The sequence below is a fragment of the Pseudochaenichthys georgianus genome, chromosome 3, assembly GCF_902827115.2.
Source record: "Pseudochaenichthys georgianus chromosome 3, fPseGeo1.2, whole genome shotgun sequence".
NCBI classification, from domain to species: Eukaryota; Metazoa; Chordata; class Actinopteri; order Perciformes; family Channichthyidae; genus Pseudochaenichthys; species Pseudochaenichthys georgianus.
The window spans coordinates 31,651,705-31,675,162 of NC_047505.1; the positions used below are offsets into that span (position 1 = coordinate 31,651,705).

Genomic DNA, 23,458 nt, shown 5'->3' on the forward strand with positions numbered 1-23,458 from the left:
GATAAGGCTCAAGAAGCTGACTCAGATAAGGAGATATATGATACATTATGATGTGATGTGATGTGATATGAATGATAATGGGACACATCGACGTCTGCACTCACAGTGCCGCGGACTGTAGGCTACGTAATGTTACTTACAATATGTTGTGGCAGATATTTAATTAAGCTTTCTTAACATAATAGTATAATAATAATAATATAATAGTTATAATAGTCAGATTGCTCTGAAGATGGGAGGTGATATTCTATTCATTTTCACGTTCACACAGTCGGTGATTTTGGCCGGCCGTCTTTCCTGCAATGGCAGTTTAAACTGTATTTCCTTTCTCCTGTAATATGACTTGATAGCTTTAAACTCCGCACACTGAGCTCTGATTGGTCAGCAGGCGGTGCTTTCACCGAGTTGATCTCTTATCCTGGAACCTATCCTGCTCAGCAGGCTAGCCGCTCAGCATAAGTTATCTAGCCCGCTAAAAAGTGAACCAGCTTCGTAGGACCGGAAATCCTTGAAGTTAGCTTGCTAAACGAAAATCCTGATTCGTAGTATAAACCCCTGGTTAGCCGCTCAGCATAAGTTACCATGGAGATCTAGCCCGCTAAAAAGAGAACCAGCGTCGTAGGACCGGAAACCCAGAGTTTACCCTGAAGTTAGCCCGCTAAGCGAAAATCTGGCTTCGTAGTACAGGCCTCTACTCTTCAAGCAAAAACCTGCCTGTTTATTATAATGGCTCAAAAATGCTGGAACAAATTCCCTATTAATATCCAAACATCAGAATGTCCACACATCTTCTGTCGCAGATTGAAAATCCTCCTGTTTCAAATGCACCTTTACCAATAAAAGAGAAAAAAAAACCTTTGCACTTCTGTATGTCGCACTTATGCGGCTTTCACACCAGCGCTTTTCCCTTTCTAGCTCCGAGCGGGAGCTTTTCTGGTTCAGCTCCGGTTTCCCTTTTCTGCTCCCGCTCTGCTGAGATCTGAAGCTACACAGGAATCTGCTGCCAAAGTGCAATAAAAAAGACAAAATTAATAAAATCAAACCTTTTTTTTGAGTATAAAAAGAAATGCCTTTAAAATAGGATGCAAGCAACACTAGTTTCTTAACCTGAATTGATGATAGACTATAATCAATTTAAGTTTGCATTCTTATACCATTTTGTACAATAATTATAATGAATAAATTCAAACAAACTAAAACTTACAGCTGATTAATAACGGTATCTAACTTGAGTTTTTATTATATCAAAAACCTGTTGAAATGCTACTGTTATTTTGACTGTCCCCCAAAAGCGCGTCGCAGCCTCCAGGAAAGCTTCTTTCACAACTTTGCCGTCTTTGAAAGACTTCATGTGTTCCTCAAGAACGTGACTGACACGATAAGATGCTATGGTAGCAGCCTTGCTCTTGTTGTTGGGCCTGGACTGCTGTGCATTTAGCTGTCCTTTCCGGTCCCTCACCTTTTGGGAGCGTAGGGCAGAATTGGGAGGGAATTCCGTCTCGTAGCGTTTGTGCACTGTTTTGAAATGCCGCTCCTAAATGACCCTTCTTCGATAAAGCCACGCTCGCATTGCAGATGAGACAGATGGACTTTGAATTAGAATAGATACAAAAATAATCATCCTCCCACTCGGAGTGAAAATTATATATTTTGGGCTCTTTTGCTTCTGCCATAATTGCGGTCTTGTGTGTGTGTGCGGACTGTCACTCCTGTTGACACACGGACAATGTCAGAGAAATAGTGCCCACTGCCCACCAGCCACGCCCCCACACAGGGGTCACGCCGGCCAATCACAAAGCTTTGGTGCGTTCAAGTGCATTATTCTGGCACGGGAAGATTACGTTATAGGACATTAACGATAAAACAGAATATTGTTGTTCTATTTTTAGACACATCTCGCGATCGACTGGTTGGGCACCCCTGTTCTAGACCGACAATTTTTTGGAGCTGGAAGTGAACCGGATTCCGGAGCTAAGAGGCGGCGCCTCTGCGGTGTGAACAGGAAAAAACGGTACTTTTCAGGCTCCAGCTTCGAGCCGGAGCTGAAAACGCATTGGTGTGAAAGGGGCATTAGAAAGGACTGGCTTATTTGAAGCCAATGCAGTAGCAAGTTACAGTGGGTTGGCTTTTAAAGGCTAATGTACTTACAGTATTCTCTGTGTTTTGAGTTTGTATCTTAATGGTAAATTGCACTTATTATACGTTGTTTTGGATAACAGTGTCAACTAATGTAAATGTTCCATTCGCCCTAAACCTATTTAAACAGCATGTTGGTTTCCATTGGCTTGTAATTATTGGCAGAAGCCAATTCTTAGTTAGGTCAATTCATACGTTTGTCAATAAAAACAGAAAGAAACAATCACAGTAAATGTCAGGAAAATTGATTTGGGATTTAGTCTAATGTGACCTTGTGTCAATTACAAACTCTAACGCCTCAACGGCAGTGCACACAACAAACCTGACATGACATATCACGTTTCTCGTAAGTGCTACATTTTTAATACCACCACTAGAGATTGAGAAAAGCAGAAACTAAAAATAAAAACATGCCTTTATCCATATCTTTACCTTAGGGGCATAAGATCAGAAAACACCTTTTATGAATGGTCATATTGGTCACTTGGGAATGCATTGAGAAAAAAACGGATTATAAGAAGAGAATCTCAACTGGTTAAAATAGTTTGCTTATATTTGTGGGCAATGGTTGACGTTTCTCTTTGCATTATGCTCATCATTTCAAAACAAAAACATGCTTTCCTTTGTTAATAAAAAATAAGCCATAAACTGTCTTAAATGCAAGAATTTAAAATCAAGATACATTCAAAGTTGAACAATTATACCTTGATATTATTTTGCAGCAGTCAGTGCAGTAAAAGTGCTCTACAGGGACTAGCCGGGGGAAAGCCATGGATTATTTTTGTTGTCCCAGCAGACCACTGAGCTCTCTGACCTTTCATTGAGGGGCTCAGTCTCAGTGGATGAAAACACATGCAACATGCAATAAAAGATTACAAACATATTATGTCTCTGTTCCGGGTTCTACAGTGCAGTGACGCATTTGTGCTTTATTTAATAATTACCACAGAACAAAAGGGCTTACAGCTGTTTCATATCATGTATTATCACAGAGGAAATTAAGTAAGGACACTTAAATCACCCTCAATCATTGCTCCATTAGCTTTGATACAGTATCAATATTTCTCCACCTACATTGGAGAAAAAAAACTTAACAAAAATGTATGCTTAGCTAAGCTCATGCTATTTTTTAAAAGCTCATCAATTGTGAGAAACAGACATTTTGCTAAAATACGTCTGACGTCAGTTCCATTTAACATGTTTTCTAGTTTGCAGCTGCAAGACGTGAATCAAATGCAAAAGACTTACAACCTGCCAACATATCTGTCTGTCTTAAGGGAGTCTCCACAGGCCTTTTCTCATGCACTTTTAGCTGTAACTCGACCAACAAATATGTCTTGATGGGGCTTTTTTGGGCCGTGTCTGGATTACTTTAGCTCATCTGCAGTCTCAAAGACTATGTCTTTTTTTTCCACATATGACTGTCATGTCTTTTTACAATAAATACAATACAACTATTAAATAAAACATAGAGCTGACCATCAGCTGGGGTAACTCAAAGTATTGCTTGTATATAAGATATAGCAGCGTAAGCATTCGTTCCTCAAATACAGAAAAGCAGCATCCTGCAGATTTTGTACAGCCAGTAGCGTTTAGAAAGACAAATATACAGTTTTTTGATTATGCAGACGATATGGAGATCACTTGACTAAGTGAGTCATGCAGCCTTCAGCTTTCTGACAGGCAGGAGACCACTGGCCTGTTTGTTTCTGTCATGTCTGTTACTGAGACGATCATGCTCAATAGTCAGTCAGGTGGAGTACCTATGTGCCGATGTGTATCTTTTTCCCTTGTAAATGTCTCAGGTTTCAAGTAAAGATAGAAGATAGAAAGAATACTGAATTACTCACCAGTTAAAGCATGTGGATGTTGAGTGACAAAGTAGAGCATTTACAGAAAGAGAGGTAGATAATCCTAAAGGCTTCACTGTGCAGTAAAGACATAATTCAAGCTTGGTTTCTGCCAAGCTATATATCTTTTAAAGTAAAGCGCTGGCAGGGCGCTCATCTTCATAAACGTACACCCATCACAGAAAGTCTTTCTTGGAGGACAGATCAAGTATTTCCTTGAATGTTCAGGAACTGGGGAGTTGTGGGGAGGTCCGGTTTCACTGGATCACACTCCATGCAATTAAAAAGAAATGAGCAAATAAAATCAATGAGGGTCGCTTACACTGTGGTGTCAAAGGAGACAACAGAGGACAACACAAGCCTATATCTTAATTAGGAGAATAATGTATAGGCCTCCACAAGAACAGCCCAGTGCATGAAATAAGGGAATACAATGGCATTTACAAATCACTTCTCCTTTACAGAAAGACAGGGTTCATTACTTTTAGTGTAAACAAAGTAAAATGTGCCTTAAATCTTTGATTTCAGACACCACACATAACATGTGGTGTCTTCCATGCCAATTATGGTTGCAAAGCTATGATAGGAGTATCACTGTCTTGGGAAAGGGTTTATCAAAAAGTTATTAATTCTGGATGTGTGCAGTTGAAAATGAAAAATGGCATGGATCATGGTGTAAGCCTGAAAAACTGCAGCAGTGTGTGAATAACAGCATGTGTCGTCCCTCTCCCCCTCTCTCTCTGAGGGTATTTTAACAAGGTGCTGACAAGAAAAATGATAATGATGTGTCTGTCATGATGCAGAGCTCGGTAAATTTGTCACGATGGCAGGTGACTGATGGTCTGGTATCACCCATTGGCCAAACCAAGAATTATTTCCTTTAACACACACACACACACACACACACACACACACACACACACACACACACACACACACACACACACACACACACACACACACACACACACACACACACACACACACACACACACACACACACACACACACACACACACACACACACACACACACACACACACACACACACACACACACACACACACACACACACACACACACACACACACACACACACACAGTGAAAGTCAGGAGGCCTGTAATCTCTCAGCAGAGGTACGAGCAGGTGAATCACATCCCTCCTCAGGTTTATACTCATTGTTCTGACAGTCTATCTTCCACTTGCAGCCTGAAAGCTATGATGTCATTACGGTAACCTTTACCTTTACAAACTGTAAAGTGCTGTGCTGTGACTGTATATGTGAAATGTGTGACACAGATCATCTAAGAAATGTTTCTTCACTGTTGGCTTTATTAAAGTTTAGAGAGGTTATGATTGTTTAAATGTAACACAGATATCTGGAATAAACACAGCAGTGGCACATTTGTTCTACTTTCCCCAGCTGTGTGATACTGATGCCAAATGTCTTGTTTTTATATACTTCATTACAAATCATGGATGATTATCAATTTGTCAGATTTTCAAGAATTTACTTATAATCTCAAGCTTGTAAGTATTATGTGGTGTTACGGTGTGTCTAATAAATTGCTCTGGTTCTATTCGTAATGCCCTTTGTTACAGAAAGTGACATTTTAATGGCTTCTTCTAGAATATGAAATGCATTTCTGAAAAAGATAACTTTACTGTCTCAACTTGCTTACAGCTGTAATACAGATAATGATCTTATCCATTTACTTTTATATTATAAATTAAAAAAGGCAAATCCACTAACTGATACTTATTTTGAATAATAAACTTATAGTTTTATCTTCTGAAATACTTATCTTAAAAAACATTTAAATATTTGTAAATAAGAATATAATGTGAGCACAATTGTCATTTTCCAACTTAATGTTTAACATTCAAAAGCTTTCTTCTTATACTTACATTTCAACCTCATTATCGTATATGCTATAATTAATCCCAAATATTTGTTATCATTTCATCGAGTCACACACATGCAAGGATGAAGATAATATCTCTAACAATATTGATCAGGTCCACAGTTTGACTGCACTGAGCTGGAAATGAGTCAAGGACACACGCACACCGTTGGCTCGGACAGGCCTTACGCATTCAAAAGGCTTACCTCATTCGACACATAAAGTCACTGCCAATTATATCAGGCAATTATTTAACTCAAGGTGAGGAAAATGTTTAAAAGCCAGCATGTTGTATTTAGTCTCTGTAAAAAATAAATAAAATACCTGGCAGTTTTTATATTTGCTGTAATCACAGCTCATATTTCATATTAGGAAACAGTAGGCATGCAAGGTGCTGCACCTGCTACATATGGAGTTTAATATCATAATCAGTCATTTGGACTCTTAATATAATGGGGTACTCAAATTAAAAGCAGAGAATGTTCATGATTTAATTGCACCACAATTTTTCTGTCATGACATTTAGAAAAAGGGCCAGTACATGTCATAAGCATAGTGTAGGTCAGTATATACTGTACCTGAATGCTGCTCCGGTGTTACACAAATAGCCTATTGTTACAAGAATCTGGTATAATGGGCTGTCAGCAGCAAAGATGCTAGGCTAGTGAGTTTCTACACACTAGATTTACTCCATTTAAACATTTAAGATTAAGATTCAATTTATTGTCATTACGTAGTACAGGTACTATGTAACGAAACGGTTTCTCTGCATTTGACCCATCCTAGTGTTAGGAGCAGTGGGCTGCCATTATGTACGGCGCCCGGGGAGCAGTGTAGGGAACGGTGCCTTGCTCAGGGACACCTCGGTAGCACTTGGTCTTTCCGAGTCAGAGTCATTTCACAGTAATGTCGGGGGTTTCCGATTAAGTAATTCATTGTGCTGTTTCCCACAGCTGATACAATCTTAAAAATTACTAATAAGCACCACCTGACTTGGCAGGAATGGACTAGATTTGTCAATAGGCCAAAATATATGGCTTCAGATTATCACAGATAGCAAGATAATATTCAGACGGATCATCGACACAACACAAATGCTTTCATGTGTCTGAGGAGAGTGAGCATAACTGTAACTGAAAACCTGAATAAAGGAATGTCCTTATTGAGAGTAATGTTTTGAGATCCACTGAATACTGATTTAGTGTTTAACTAAATTTGACGATACCTTTACAATGTTAAGTATAGTATACATCTGTTGATTCAGTGTGTCTTTTCTTCAGATATCTCTCTCCAAAAAAGATGTTGCAATTTTTATTTTCCATGTTGTTCCACTGAGTATTAATGATGCAAGAGAGAGAGAGAGAGAGAGAAAAACATTATCTGGTTTAAGTTTAGCCAATTTGGCATTTTTTGTCTGTTTTTAATAAAAGCCAAACAAAAGTGTTTGTTACAAAAATGTCCCAGATTCAACCGGATTTTGAAAGAATCCAGTCCACTTTCTGAGCTCATATTGTCTCCTGCTGTGGAAGTTTCAAACTATATAAAAGCTTTGATTCTCCTTTCTTTTGTGGTCTTATGAATCAATGGTATCAATAGTGACATTCACGCATGACAAAAATACACAGGTAAATGTCATTGAGTGTTCTTTATAATTGAAAGCTGTGCCTCTAATCTAATGTTCTCTAATAAGTGATGATTTGAAGGGATGACAATGACAGACTGTACACAGACTCAATCCATACATTCCTATAATGCAAAGATGTGCTCCAGTGGCGAGAACCGTCCTGTGATACATATTGGAGTTGTCTCTGAAAGGCAAATCAATATCTCTTGCAAACTGCATGGTAAGCAAATCGAAGTTCTTTAGCAACCGATAATGAATACAAAATGTCAGCAGACATAAAAAAGTTGTGAAAATAAACATCCATTGGGTTTTTCATTTCTAATTATAATACCATCAACAATATTGTCTTTCTAAAACAAAGAACAATGTCTGCACAAAAAATGGCTCCAAATTAAAAATCCACTTTTTCTGCATCTCAAGGGTGTTTTTGTCTAACCAAATTCATCATTCTGTTGCAACAACAGCCTTTCCCATTACTGTCAAGCATAGCGTCCCTCTGCGCCAATAGATTTGCCTCTTCACAACCGAACAAGACACTAACTTTTTAACACATGTCATAAAGCTGCGAGACATCTCATTCAGTACATAGGGGCCTGTGTTGATCTGAGACTTCAGACATGCCATCGGAGAGAACAAGCGGTACGTCATCTGATGGGTTTCTCACATGACAGGCTTGTCACAAAACAGCCAAAAGCTTAGAAGTGCAGTTCACTTGACACACAGTCTTCAGGGATGTCTCTTGAAAAAAAAGCAGCCCCATAAAAAAGAAATCTGTTGGTGTGGGTGGGAGGATGGGATTGGGGTACATAACAAATAAAGCATTGGCCTACAAAAGATCCAAAGGGAACCCTCAATGTGCCTCCTTGGTATCCATTTAGCAGGAGGGCTTACAGCATCCAGCTACTTACAGCCTAACCCAAGTGCTAAATTACTCACCGCGCTCAGCTGGAAACACTATAGAAAATGTGTTTGCCTAGGATCTGGTCTCCTTTATCAATCCCAAACAGCAGGGACCAGAGCTTTAAGCACTATGCCAGGGTTCCAGCAACAGCAAATAACATTTCAGACAGAAAGAAAGAAGGAATGGTTGCACAAATAAGATTTCAGTTTTGTCTCTGTAAATCCTTTAAAGCTAAATCTAACACAGTACTGTACATCCTACTGAATTCCTACTGAAACTATTCAAAGACACTGCCTCGGAAAAGTAAGACTTACAAGTACAATTGTTCAAACAGGCAGACAGACAGAAGGACAGACATACACATACGTCTTTGAACAATTACAAAGAGAAACAGGTGCAGGGCCACTGGATTTGAATCAGAATCTTTCATTTCTTACCGATGAAGAGGTTCCATTCAGCATCTAGGTCTGCCTGGTTAGCTAGACAGCCCCTCATCACGTTGTGGCAGTAGTTGTGACAGGGTTTCAGCCCAGGCATGCCACGGCAGTATGGACAGTAAAGCATCTTGGTCAAGGCTCTGACACAAGCTGGCAATACATTCACCTATGGAACAAAGAGACATTATCAGAAACAGGTTTATTACCAGGTAGGTTAATACGAGGAATTTGACTTGGTGTTTTGTATGTCTTACAAGCTCATTAAACCTCAGTAATTGTTTCATAACCTGCTGTTTAAGGAAGAGAGCAGTTGTGATAAAACAAGAATATTGCACAATATTTCTATTATTCTACAAAACCTCATGAAGTTTCCAAAGAAACGTAGCATCAATAGTAAGGATTGCAATTCCCAATAGGAAGGTTCATTGGGGGGGATAGTCAGACTTATTTCAACTTGACAAATATCCCTACATCACGTCTTCTGAAGCTTGAAATGTGAAAACCCACCAGATAAAACAGTTTGACAAGACTATGTTTACAACTCTGTCCATTTTGATGTGAAGGCTGTGCCTTTTGTTGTTGGGCCATGTCATTGTACCGGCTTGAGTGAAAGCGACAGGATTCTCACATCTGCTTCCCTTCAGCGGAGGGGATGCAGAACGAAGAGTACATCTGATAATTGGCCTGTCAGCCTCTGTATTCATGCTTGACTTTAAATCTTGTCCAACACACACTCTGGAGACCGCTAGTGTGTGTTGGTGTGTGCATTGGCAGATTGGTCCGTGGTTGTCATAAAAAAGACCACACAACCGGAAACTATCTTTATACTACAAGAGTTTGGCTGAGGCAGCTGAAGCAATCTACCCATCTCAGAAGTCCGATCAAGTCACGTTTAATTTATTTTATGGCCAAAGATCTAACATTTGCAGCCACAAACACAAAGAACACAACAAAAAAAGAAACCGCAGGAAGAAAAAAACAAAGGCATCGATTAAAATATTGTTCATTATGAGAAGAATACATTAATTACTTAATTTGTGTTTTACCATTTTCTTTGTCATAATATAAGTATGTTAATTTGACCTCTCTTAACATTAATACAATTAGAACAATAACAAAAGAACAGTCAGAGACAGATCAAACAAACCCCGGTTATATAAATACAGCTGAAGATAAAAGTAAACAATAAAACATCAGTGCAACCTTGTAGCTCCATGGCAACATATTTTACTTTACTGGAACAATTGCAAGACCACATGTGTGAGCACTGTAATGTGTGTGTGAGGGAGAGAACAGAAACATTATGAGAGAAAATAAGGGAGAGGAAGAGACAGAGATGGGGATCTAAGCTATTAGTATACTTCCACTGCTGATGGCAGCCGGCAACAAGGGAAAAAGGAATCATCTTTGACATTTGCAATCTGCCGCTGAACACGTGATGTATTTTAAGAAGGCCATTAAACTAGGTTGCTAGCTGTCAATTACACAGCTGCATGTCATACGCTGGTATGTGTTAGCAGGATCGGGGTTAACATATGGAAATGTGTCACAAACATGGTTCATTTGGTTGAACATCATATACAGCTGACATGCCTGGAAACTATTCATATGGTTGGGTTCTGCGTGTGAGTGTGTGTGCATTTTAGAGCACCAGGAAAAGCGTAAATACCATGTGTTTTTATTATTAATAGTATTTGTGTGTGTGTGTGTGTGTGTGTTTGTGTGAGAGAGTGTGTTCGAACAGTATCTCTGTAACAAATGGTCCCAACAAACCTAAACCAGACTGTGAGAAAATGTCCCGCTACTTTAAGCCTGCACACTGAAAAAATTGTTATGTTGAATTTACTTAATTGTATTAAGGTAAGTGGTTGCACGAAACTAATTTATCTAAATCCAGATATATTTTTTAAGTTCACTGTACTTATTATTTTTTGAGTAATTTTAACTTAATTATACTGATAATTTTCAGCTCAACTATTTTGAGTAGAATTTGCTCACTAAACCCATGTTAAGTATACTAAAATGGATTATGTAACTGTAACCCTTTTTCTTTTTGTACATTCAGATCAATTCAATAGTTTAATTCCTACATACAAAAATTAAGTTGAATTTAATTAAACATTTTCAGCCATTATTACTATGTTAACTTTCAATATATTAAAATAAAACAAACAACATATTTGATACATACTCTTACTTTATTATCTTGTACAAAATGACGTAACGTGAAGCATGTGTCTTAAACATCTTCTGATTCGATAAAAACAACATGCAACTGTCATGGCCTCCACCTCCTGTGTGTGAGTGTAGGAGTGGAGACAGGTGTGTAGGAGCCAGGCGTCCACAATCCAATCACCTCTGGAATAAGACTCCGGCCCTGACTCCTCCACTTCGCCAGATCGTAGACTCTGTACCCACAGTCAGCCTCTAGCTTTGGAAAGTCTTCGATTGCGATTCCCTGTTTGACCTGTTTTCTCCTGTGCCTGCAGCTTCAAGCCAGCCTGACTCATAGCTCCTGTCTCCAGACCACCTCCAACGTTGGACGCTGTCCCGCTCCTCCTGGCTCTTCTTCCTGCACTCTCCAACCTGGTCAGACCTCCGTTCCCCTCTCCCTTGGACTCCGTCGCTTCCCTGGCCTAGACCCCCCTGCCTACTACTCAGTATTATTCAATAAACTGTTTTATTGTGCTTGAAACTCTTTCCTCCTGTCTCTGCTCTGCTCTTGGGTTCCCTGCTAGCCTTAACAGTACAATCTGGCCACTGTTAAGGCTTGCAGGGAACCCAGGAGCAGAGCAAGACAGGAGTTTCAAGTACAATAATAACATTTATTGAATATTATTGGGGGTCTGGGCCAGGGAAGCTAGACGGAGTCCAAGGGAGAGGGGAACGGAGGTCTGACCAGGTTGGAGAGTGCAGGGAGAAGAGCCAGGAGGAGCGGGACAGCGTCCAACGTTGGAGGAGTCAGGGCCGGAGTCTTATGCCAGAGGTGATTGGATTGTGTGCACACACACACACACACACACACACACACACACACACACACACACACACACACACACACACACACACACACACACACACACACACACACACACACACACACACACACACACACACACACACACACACACACACACACACACACACACACACACACACACCGTTTCTCAATCGCGAGTACACATGCTGCAGAGCCACTATTTCAAGTATACTGCGTCATCGAGCGGTGCCGAATGCTGGGCATTTAACATGCATTTAAACAGTCCTTCGGCGACACTCGATGACATAGTATACTTGAAATAGTGGCTCTGCAGCAGGTTTACTCGACATTGAGAAACGGCCACTGACTAGGCAGAGGTGGAGGCCATGACAGCAACAAAGTGCAGTGGAAACAGACATAGTGAATAAAGCATGTGACTTAAACAGCTGAGGAGGATGTAACCTTCCTCACACTAATACATGAAACAAATGTCTTCCAAGTCCATCAAGATTTCCACATTCTTCTCCCAACCTTTGAGGTTTGACTAGTGTTTTTGTAATGCTGTAATGGCATCGGTTCACAAGAGCGGCTGAAGAAATCCTACAGTCCAGCATGTATCTTGTTCTTCAGTGCAAGGACTTTGGGGGAAAGCCTTTCACCATCCATTTGCAAGAGCACTTTCTGAATGAATTCATAGTAGTACCTTAGCTCTTTGGGGTAAGCCATGTTCAGTGTATAGATGACTCCCAGCATGATGGCACAAGCTCGGGCTACAGATCCAATGTTGTCCAGAATAATTAGTCCTTCAACAAAAATCCCAACGTCGTCATAATGTCCAGGTTCTCCACCCTCCTTGTTGATGACATATATGCCCATGGTAGATTTCTGCAGGTCTCTGGTGACGTCATCTCCTTCGATGTCCTGTATATTTAAAGAAAAAACATGTATTTTTTCAATATATGTAATTTTAATGACATACTTTATCGTATACATTTTTTGTAATATTGCTCACATACCTATTAATCCCTTAAAACAAAGCTGGTCATATTGTATATATTTCTGAATCAAACTAAATATGTGTGAGGTGTTTTTAAAGATGTACGTAGGAACCAATAAGCTTGGTGCTGAGTGTCAGGAGTCAGAGAGGATTGACAGATGGACTAAGACATTGTTGATTATGGTCTTTCCATTGGACAATAAGAAAAACTATGAATAAAGCCAACCTCGTCATATAAATAACCAAGCTGATGGTTTGAAATGCTTTAGTCTGTTGTTGAATATCAACATACATACATATAAATATTCTCAACCTTCATGCTTCATAAGGTAAAACATAATTATCTAAAATGGATGCCTGACACTAGGATCATAAAACACTACATGTGACTGGCAAATGCAATTACAATGACTCACCATATACTCCCGAATGAGATGTCCATCATCCTCACCACCAAGGTGGATGCAAAGTGCCTTGAGGATTGCTTCCCTTTTAAGGTTAACATCACTTGTTGCCTGTGTAAAAAAATTACAATTATTAAAATATTTCTAAATACATCAATAATAACAAAATTGTCTATACATTGTAGAAGATTTACAACCTGTAGTAACCTAAATATACAATATACTATATACAATGACTTCATTATACATGTAAATGGACTGCGATAACTTAAGTATGTCAAAGAATTGTGACTTAAATGTATTACAATGTCAGAGGTCTGAATGTGTTAGGGCGATAGCACTGTTTACAAATTCTACTCATCCAGGGACTTTTCACCAAGAGCAATGCTCTGTTCTTCACAGTTCACACCTGGGATCTGCCTAGTACAACCACAGTCTGATCTGTTGGCCACTGAGGATTAAGTGACTTGCTCAAGGCAGGTTCTGCTTTTTCACTTTCCCCACCTGGGGATTGCATTTGCACCTTTCCAGTCACAAGCCTGCTTCTCTACCCAGTATGCCACTATTGCCTTATTAAGATCAGATTTCCTTAGAAATGTGTCTTACATTCTTGAACCTGGTAAGTAATCCAGGCTGTTGTGAGGCAAATGGGGCTCTATACGGTACTAGACAGGTACATTTCATAAAATTGCTCCATAGAGTATATGACAATTTGTATAAAACAGATACACATACACACATTTACCTTTTGCAAGATCGCCAGATGTTTGGCTAGTTTCTGGCCAACAACTCCTCCCTTCTTCTGGAAGACAGATGTCAGCTGAGGTAGATGGCTGTCCAACTGTGCCATGAAGGCTGTTTCAAGTGGGATAGTTGTTATGCGCTGGAATTCAGCATGTATCTGTTATGCAAAAACAAAACGACAAAAGACAAAGAGCACATTCAGCCATTGGTGTAATGATATTTTGTATCTACTATATAATTAAAGGATAGATTCTAATGTTGACCTCATTAACCAAGTCCTTGATAAGACGTGTATTGGTGCACAGTGTGTTCTAACCAAAGTATTTATATTAATCTAAGGTAATTGCAAGGATTCAAAACTAGACTTGTAAGCTGTATGGTTGTTTAAACCTTGCTAATACTTTAATTGACAATGGGTAACATGTTGAGGTATAAAGTGAAAACCCCAATTCCAGCAGCAGCTGTTTTCTTCAGACAATCAAACTGACAGTTAGAGAATAGCTGGTGAAGAAAGCGGAACATTGAGCAGCTAAAGAGCCAAACACTTTACTAAGGAGTTGGTGGAGAGCATAAACAGAGCTAAAAGATAGTGAATATTGGACTTATCAGATGGACAGAAACACCATTTCAAATGTATGGTCATGTTGCTCTGTATCAGCTCGATGTGTACAGCAAATAGGCATTTCACCATTCACCATGTGAAATATAACTTACCTCATCAATATGGAGTATTGTGAGTAAGGTTCTGTTCCCCATCACACCAACATCAGATAGCAAAACCTGCAATAAAAATAAAGATGAGCAGAAATTAAAAATAATAATGGTAAATGAAAAAAGGTAATTGATTGCCAATGATTACTGACTTGTGTTAGGCCAATGACTCAATCCTACAAACTCCTTTTTGACAAACAATGTCACGTTTTTTTTTTTTTTTTAAATAGAGCCTAAATATTACTGGATGTGGTGCACTTATGCAAAAATGTTTAGACAAATTGCTTGTGTTACCGCCCTTACATGCTAAACTGTTATTGCACTTGATGGCACCTTTTAAAAAGGGAGAAGCTTTTCTTTCTTTCATTGTACATGTATAATGACATTAAATGATTATATTCTATTCTATAGCCAGAAGCAATAAATGATTTCTCACTTTTCGCAAAGAGCATTGTCCACCTCAAAACGGGTAACATTTAACCACACCTAGGAGCACTTAGTTCTCTCTCCACCATGTGTGTGTGTTGCATGCATGTAACAGCTGCGTGTGTATAAACTGCCCCGCCCCCTCGCACACAGACGGGGAGAGAGATCTCTCCTCTGGATTGGAAAGATTGAAAATACATCGACGCAATTGTCTTATTGCATATTATAAACGGAAACTAAGACTGCAATATAATGTTAAATGTCTCAAGTACCGATAAACAGACCGTCCTGCTAGAGAGGTGGTACTTTCCTGGGGAGAAAAGGTTAGTGGGTGTGTCGGCAACACTAACTATTTTTGACTAACTTATGGCAACACAAAATAATACATGGGAGCGGTGGAGTGATGAGGAGGTGTCGGCGCTTCTGGCGGTTTACTCGGAAGGCTTCAGTAGAAGCCAGTCCCCAACTCCGGGGACTTCCGGTGGCAGTATACGCCGTGAAGTTGTTTGCGGTGTAGTGGGGCCGACACACCCACCAACCATTGCCTCCTCAGGAAAGTAATAACTCGCTAGCAGGGACTATCTGGGGATGAACATAAGGTTCGGGGGGAAAAGTACTTGTGTGAAACGTTATATGAACGTTAGCCGCGGTAACATTAACCCCTTGCCGCCAGAGAGTAACGTTACCAAAACCAACGTGATTTCACATGCTTAGTTGTGTCCTAATCAAGCGGCAAACTCTGGGGAACTGCCGGGAAGCCAATACGGAAGTGCCACACACTGCAGTTCATACATGGGCCGCTAGGGACTGGCTGCAGAAAGGAGCAATTTCCATAGACCCCCATGTTAAAATGCCCAACTTTACAGCAGAAAAAAACATGTTTCTACCCATGGATGCAATAAATATTATTATCGATATAGTTAGATTCCACCTTCATGACTATGAATCTGTGAGTGAATTGTTTTCTAACACGACCCTTTTATTTATATTAGGTCTTAAAGTTTTTGCATAAATTAGGGCGTGGTCACGTTGATGGACACGTACATGCCTCACTGTCAGCTAACAGCAACTTGTCCACTCTGCTAGGCTACAACCATAGAGGCTACAATGTTAGTTAGTCATAGTACTGTACTTGACCCTTTAGCTTTAGCCGTGTTCGTGGTGATTGTGCCTTTTAGGGAATATTGTTACAAATACCAGACAATTAAAATGTCGTGATGTGCGCTTGAATGTACTAACAGAACTAACAGTCTAAAATGAGAATATTATACATGTTAACCCCGTTCGCAGGTGTTTGTGTGCTTGGTAGCTTAGCTTGTTACTTATTAGCCAGCTAAGGACGTAACCCTTTATGCATACATATACATTTTAGTTTATGATTCAGCCTTGGGTAAGACTTTTATAGTCTATGGCTATGACGCCCATGATGCTAAACGGGAGCAAATGTTAATAGGGGACCTAATTATCCCAGTGGTGGCCGCCGGAGCTAACGGAGCCGCAGGGGGCTAGCTCCAGCCGGCGTCCCGGAGCTAGCCCACTGCGGCTCCGTTAGGTCCGGGCGGTGGAGTCCGTCTTTTCTCAACGTGTGAATGACAAGCATTAAGAATAACAAAATACAGCTAATTCTCTTGCAGATTGTCTCATTTGATTATGAATGTAACGTTTATATAGGGGAACTACACTGTCAGCAGTAACTTGGTATGCATGTATTTCATGTTAGCTTAGCTTCTTAGCCTGAGCTAGCTCTGTTTACTTCCAGTTCGGAGGCAGCAGGTCCCGCCTCGGCTCCGCCTCTTTGCCCTTATTTGGAGCAGGCGGGATTAGACTCTGACGTCACAGTCGAGCCATTAGTGGCCGACTCCGCCTACTAAGGGCTTCACGGCAACTCTGCAGAATCCTATGGGTGACGTCACGGACACTACGTCCATTTATATATACAGTCTATGGTCCTAATATTACCACAGTGATAAGAACAAGTTAAACAAAAAAACATACTTACAGCCGGTCAGGAACACAGTAGGCTAGGAATGGCCAGTATACAAGCCAGGTGAATCTACAAAAAAAAAAGCATAGTAACAGGCAGTATTCAACTTGTAGGCCTATTCAACCCAGTCTTACAGCATTTCGTGTTCACCAACACGGATTTTAATCTATTGATTCGTGTTCACCATCACGATTTGCCCCTTTTTTTTGTGTTGCACAGCACGATTTTAAAAGCAATGTATTTATACTGGTAACGTGTTTCGTGCCTGCAGGCTGCAGCACGTCTTTTTCTCCGGTCGGGTCGTGGAAGACCGGAAGCTGTGTGGTTCATAAAAACATGTTCTTACTCAATATCAAGCCACAATTATTGCTTTTATTTTAAATCGTATAATTTCGGACTTTTGTTGCCGTCTGTGAGGAAAATAAACGGGGCTCAGAGCCTCAGGATACTGAAATCTGTATTTTTAAATTCTTTCTAATTTGTTATTCTTTTCAAAATAACACACTGTTATTTACTCACCAATAACACACAATTATCCTTGCTTTTATTTATTGGTTTAATTCCATAACCTTGGGCTTTTTTGGTGTCCGTCAGGAACTGAATTTCAAAATAAAAATAACCGGAAACAGACGTAGGCCTATAAGGGACATTTCGAGCATCATTGCGATTGTCAACATTTCTGAGTTTAGGATGGCCGAAAACACTACACTACCCATAATCCCCAGCTATCGTTTAGGACTACAGTCCCCGCAAGGTTACGCAGAGCGTCAAACAGCTGTGTGAAATGGAACGAAACCACGCCAGATTATCCAAAACTAGAATCGAACACCCCCCCAGAACTACACATGCTGGCTATTGTGTTTCGCAAAATGTTCTATGGGACGTCTCTACTGAACGTTTTCATTTTTCCCACAATTAGAAGTTGCCATTATTAAACACATTGGTGTTATCAAATGTAAAACATATAATTAATAAATGGGTGAAAATCACTTGTGTCCATAATGCGCAGCATTAATATATACCCACATGACAGCTCATTGCTACTTTGTAATTCTACTCCACTACAATTCAGAGGTTAACCTGGTATTTTTACTCCACTGCATTTATTTGAGTTACTTTGCAGATTCTGATTAATTATGTGAAATATAAACAACCCTTAAATCAGACTTTAGTTACACCTGAGTAAAATTCAGGTAAGGTGATTGTCAAGTGCCAACAATCAGGAGAGATATTTGATAGTTGGTGCTTGAGAAGACTAAACATGTATCTGCAATTGACATTAATGGAAACAAGTAATAAAGTATATTCATTACTCGTTATTCTCTACTAATAGTTAATTAAAGACTGTATATTATGGCTATTTTGCACATCCCTTTCAAGATTTTCAAAGGTTTATTGACATATCATACACAACTACGGTGTAGTTATGCAATGAATGAAAAACTTGGGTCACAGGTTCCTCAACAGTGCATTACAAGACATCTATCAATATGTGTGTACCTCCACCATTAAACTGTCATATTCTGCACATTTCTTATTCTATCTACATACATAAGAGTATAATTAATGTGTATAATATCAGTTAAAATAAGTGCTTCAACATAGTTAACATTGCAGGAAAGCAATATATTAGACGTTAATTACTTTGTCAGGCTTAATATTTAATATTTAATGTTTAAATAAAGGTTAATCCGTTTTTCTGTTTTGCACCTCCTCCTATTAATATCTGTGTACATCCTGCACTAAACTGTTTTATTGTAGAGATCACTTATAGTATCTTCTTGATTTTGTATATTCTATATTTCTATATTTATACTTTCCCCCTATGAACGTATGTACTCTTAATATTTTTTTAATCAAATATAACACATACAAACAATAATTCAATAACGTGCTTTAACCACTAGGAGGTGCACACAAGGTGCACACAGCCATAATAACTTTGTATTATTAGTGTGTATGTACAACATCTGAAGATGTATAGTTTTATGCATGCGTTCACATCATTTTACAGCATATTGCTATACTATTTCAGACTCAGTATTTACATTCTTACATTCAAAGAAAATCAGTAATATCTTTGAAAACTACAGTCCTTTTTTATCAGCTGTGCACCGTTATGGTGTAAATATAACCTATCTATGAATTAGATCAAATGTAAAAGTCAGCCGAATTAGTGTTGATACTGCAAGGAGACGTATTGTGTGAGGAGAAATTGAAGATGTTGTTTAATTGTTGATATATTTATGTTCCACGTCAAGTATTCAGTTTCGGCGCCATTTTTTCCAAAGGTCTTATCATCAGGGCTCTCTAAATAAATAACTATGGCAGATCTGTAGTATGTAATGCAGCCGAACCGTGTATTACAATGCCGTTATGTGATGACTTTCAAAGAGAAAAGCAAGAGCACTCGGAATTAAGTATTATTTTATACTTTTAAAATGTTTTCCGGATTCCATATAATATAAACACCAAATCCCAGCATGCATTGCGGCTAACACATCCAATCAGTGAGCTTAAAACCATAGCTGAGGATCTTGGGTAATCGCTCGAAATGCCTACGTCTGTTTCCTGTTATATTTATTTTGAAATTCAGTTCCTGACGGACGCCAAAAAAGCCCGAGATTATGGAATTAAACCAATAAATAAAAGCAAGGATAATTGTGTGTTATTGGTGAGTAAATAACAGTGTGTTATTTTGAAAAGAATAACAAATTAGAAGGAAAAAAAGATTAAAAAAAAATACAGATTTCAGTATCCTGAGGTTCTGAGCCCCATTTATTTTCCTCACAGACGACAACAAAAGTCCGAAATTATACGATTTAAAATAAAAGCAATAACTGTGGCTTGATATTGAGTAAGAACATGTTTTTATGAACCACACAGCTTCCGGTCTTCCACGACCCGACCGGAGAAAAAGACGTGCTGCAGCCTGCAGGCACGAAACACGTTACCAGTAGAAATACATTGCTTTTAAAATCGTGCTGTGCAACACGAAAAAAAGGGGCAAATCGTGATGGTGAACACGAATCAATAGATTAAAAATCGTGATGGTGAACACGAAATGCCGTGAGACTGGGTTGGCCTATTAGCCACAAACTAATAATAAAGTCTAACAAGACAAAGATTGAATTTATCACATATTTAATTTGAGAGCAGTATCAAGTTATCTTATAATGTTAATGATACATGTTACACTTCAATTAGGTTACTCAAACATTACTACACAACTAAGCTAGGCTAACAGTAGGCTAACAGTTAGCAAGCCGCTGTAGGCCTACGTTTGCTAATGTTAATCTATCAAAACACACAGTCAATGGCTTTAATGTTAGCTATTAATCTACCTGTTTAAGTATAATATAATACACCCAAGGCTATGAATGAGCTACTTACTTAAAACGGAGAGCCGTGGAGAACGTTCACCTCACGACAGAGGAGCTACGCAGGCAGTCAGGTGATGGTCTTTCCAAATGGAAAATGGAGGGAAAAGTGGCGGGCTGCTTGTGTATGCACATGCGCAGACAGGACAGTATATGTGGTAATTAAATTGTACATATTTTTTTCTAATTACTTTTAAATGAATTAAATGAGGTTGTTTTAAACAGTGACAATATATGTTAAGATTAATTAAAAAAGATAAGAAGGATGCAATAACACATTCAAATCTATTAAAAAAGGCTAGATTAAAACATGTAACATCTAAAAGGGGTCATAATCAGTTTTTGTAGTAAGAGCAAGGAAATGTGTTGACGAAGGTACAGTATGTAAGACATATTTTATATGATCACAACTGTGAAAACGTTTTCTCAATATAGCCTATAAACATATGTATTATTTGTTCAACCCTCAGCCTTCACTTATATTTGCCTCGACGACTTCATAGTGTGCTATAAACTGTTTATTAAACGTTAAAGTAATGTTTATAATGGTTGAATAGGGGTACCTCATGTTTAGTGTCTCCATATATTTATCAATAATTAATATATTTTTTTAAAGTTCTGTAAGTGTCTGCTTTCAGGCAGCATGGCTGCATTCACAGTCATTTGATTGTATGCATATGCTGGAGTGCGGAACCTCTGTCTCCCTTGCTAGCGGTGAGAGTAATTACCAGATGGGAGAGAGCACAGTGACGGAGCAGCAGCTAGGAGTGGTGTGCTAGGTGTGGCTGAAGCTAAGTTTCTGGAGTGGATGCTCGAGAATAAATAAGAAACTTTGTGTTCAGAGGAAGATTTAAGACAAACTATTTGAATGGGAAGACTTGAGAAGAGCGGGGGAGAAGAAGCGAGCTCACTTACAGGCCTGAGTGTGCCAACGCAGGACAGTTGCCACAGACACCAGACACTATACTCTAAACCGCGAAATACAGACAGCTTTGCGCTGTGTGAACTCGTTTGGCAGAGGGGTTGAATGTAACGGACGTTCCTGTAAAAGTCTTGCATTCCAGCTATAACTAGCTTTAAATGTCTACATGTTCTTATTCACAGGCAGTGCTGGAGGGAGTACAACAAAGAAGAAGGAAAGAGAAGAACCAACAGAGAAAGAACCGGCTGTTTAGAGAGCCAAAGACGCTGCCAAGGACGCGGAGAAATAAACACCATGGAAAACTATAGGTTACTTACGTAACCCCAGTTCTCAGAGTAACATGTAGTGAGATGTCTCACTATGGGATGCGCCTCATCGCGGAGCAAACAGAAGCATCAATCTCATTACGCCAATCCTGATTGGCTGGTGATCTTGACGTCAGAGTCAGGGAATCCACCCCCTATAAGTAGCTTGCGCTACGTCGCATGCGTCATTCAAAATAAGCACCCCTTCTCGCTTCACCATAGCAAGGAGGGCCGTCTGGTGAGACATCTCACTACATGTTACTCTGAGACTGGGGTTACGTAAGTAACCTATAGTTCTCATTCATAACACTCCGTTCGATGTCTCACTATGGGATATTGTAGCTCCCGTATTGCCAGACCAGCTTATCTCAAAATTCACCAAACCAATCAGAACTTAACAGGTAGAGTCCCGACTCAACAAGGTGCCCAGCACTGCTCGGGCCACACTAGGAGCAGAGACGTCTAGCCTGTAAAAGCGGACAAAAGTGAGCGGCGAGGACCAGCTCGCTGCTGCACAAATGTCTTGGATGGAAACACCCTTGAACAAAGCCCAGGATGTAACCAGACCACGAGTCGAATGAGCACGCAGACTCGAAAGTGCCTGCAAACCCTGACTCGTATAGGCCAAAGCAATTGCCTCCACAATCCAGTGGGAGAGCCGTTGCTTAGTAACGGGCTTGCCCTTCTGAGGGTTAGCCCAGGACACAAAGAGTTGGTCATTATAACGAAACTCTTTTGATCTGTCCATATAGGTGCGTAAAGCACGGACTGGACACAGCAAATCCGTCTGCTGTTCCCCGGAGGAACAAAGCGGCGGCAGAAATGCCTCAATGTCAATTGGGGTACATGAACCAACCACCTTAGGTATAAAGGCAGGGTTGGTCTTCAACAACACTCTCGTTTGCCCTGGGGCGAACTGAGTGCATGAAGGATGTACAGATAGCGCATGAATGTCACTGACTCGCTTGGCGGATGCCAGGGCCAGTAACAGCACTGTCTTGAGTGACAAGTGTTTCATGTCAACTTCTTCAAGGGGTTCAAATGGGGTTAGAGTGAGCCCATCTAAAACCACTGCCAAGTCCCATAAGGGCACCAGTGACCTGGAAACAGGGAGGAGCCTGCGAGCCCCTTTCATAAAACGGCAGACCAAAGGATGTTGGCTAGCCGTCTTTCCCTCAAAGCCCACATGGCATGCAGCAATAGCAGCCAGGTACACTTTGATCATAGAGAAAGTTCTGTGTTTATCAATCAAGTCCTGTAGAAATGATAGAATCACCCGACAGGACATTGAAAAGAGATGTGTCCTTTTTGAAGGCACCACTCCTCAAACACCCTCCACTTACAGTCATAGAGACCTGGTGGAGGAAGCTCTCGCACTCTGAATAGTGTTTATCACCTTCTGAGGGAGTCCCACTGTATTCAGATTGTACCACTCACGGGCCAGGCCCATAGTGCCCCGCGCTCTGGGTGTGGGTGAAAGATCGCCCCCCCCCGCCTGAGACAGTATGTCCCTGCGTAGCGGGAGCTGCCACCGCTGCCCGCACAGCAGCTGATATATCTCCGCCAGCCAGTACATTGCGGGCCAGTGCAGAGCTATCAGGATAAGTGTGTGGCGTTGTTCCCTCACTCTGACCAGAGTTGGGGGTATCAGAGCCAGGGGTGGGAACGCGTACAGAAGGCCCGGAGGCCAAACGTGCGCGAGCGCGTCCACGCCTAACGGTGCGTTTAAATCGCGCATTGAAAAGAACAGCT

At 40.2% G+C, this 23,458-nt stretch overlaps 1 protein-coding gene across 3 annotated transcripts in view; it reads right to left on the reverse strand.

The window, feature by feature from the left end:
- The window catches only part of gpc6a (glypican 6a), a 219,991-nt gene that overhangs the window by 81,457 nt on the left and 115,076 nt on the right, over positions 1 to 23,458 (reverse strand). For all 3 annotated transcript variants that reach the window (XM_034109780.2, XM_034109771.2, XM_034109789.1), the window contains exon 4: positions 8,854 to 9,019. In XM_034109780.2, the coding sequence (XP_033965671.1) occupies positions 8,854 to 9,019 (166 nt within the window). The remainder of the gene's footprint in view (positions 1 to 8,853; positions 9,020 to 23,458) is intronic.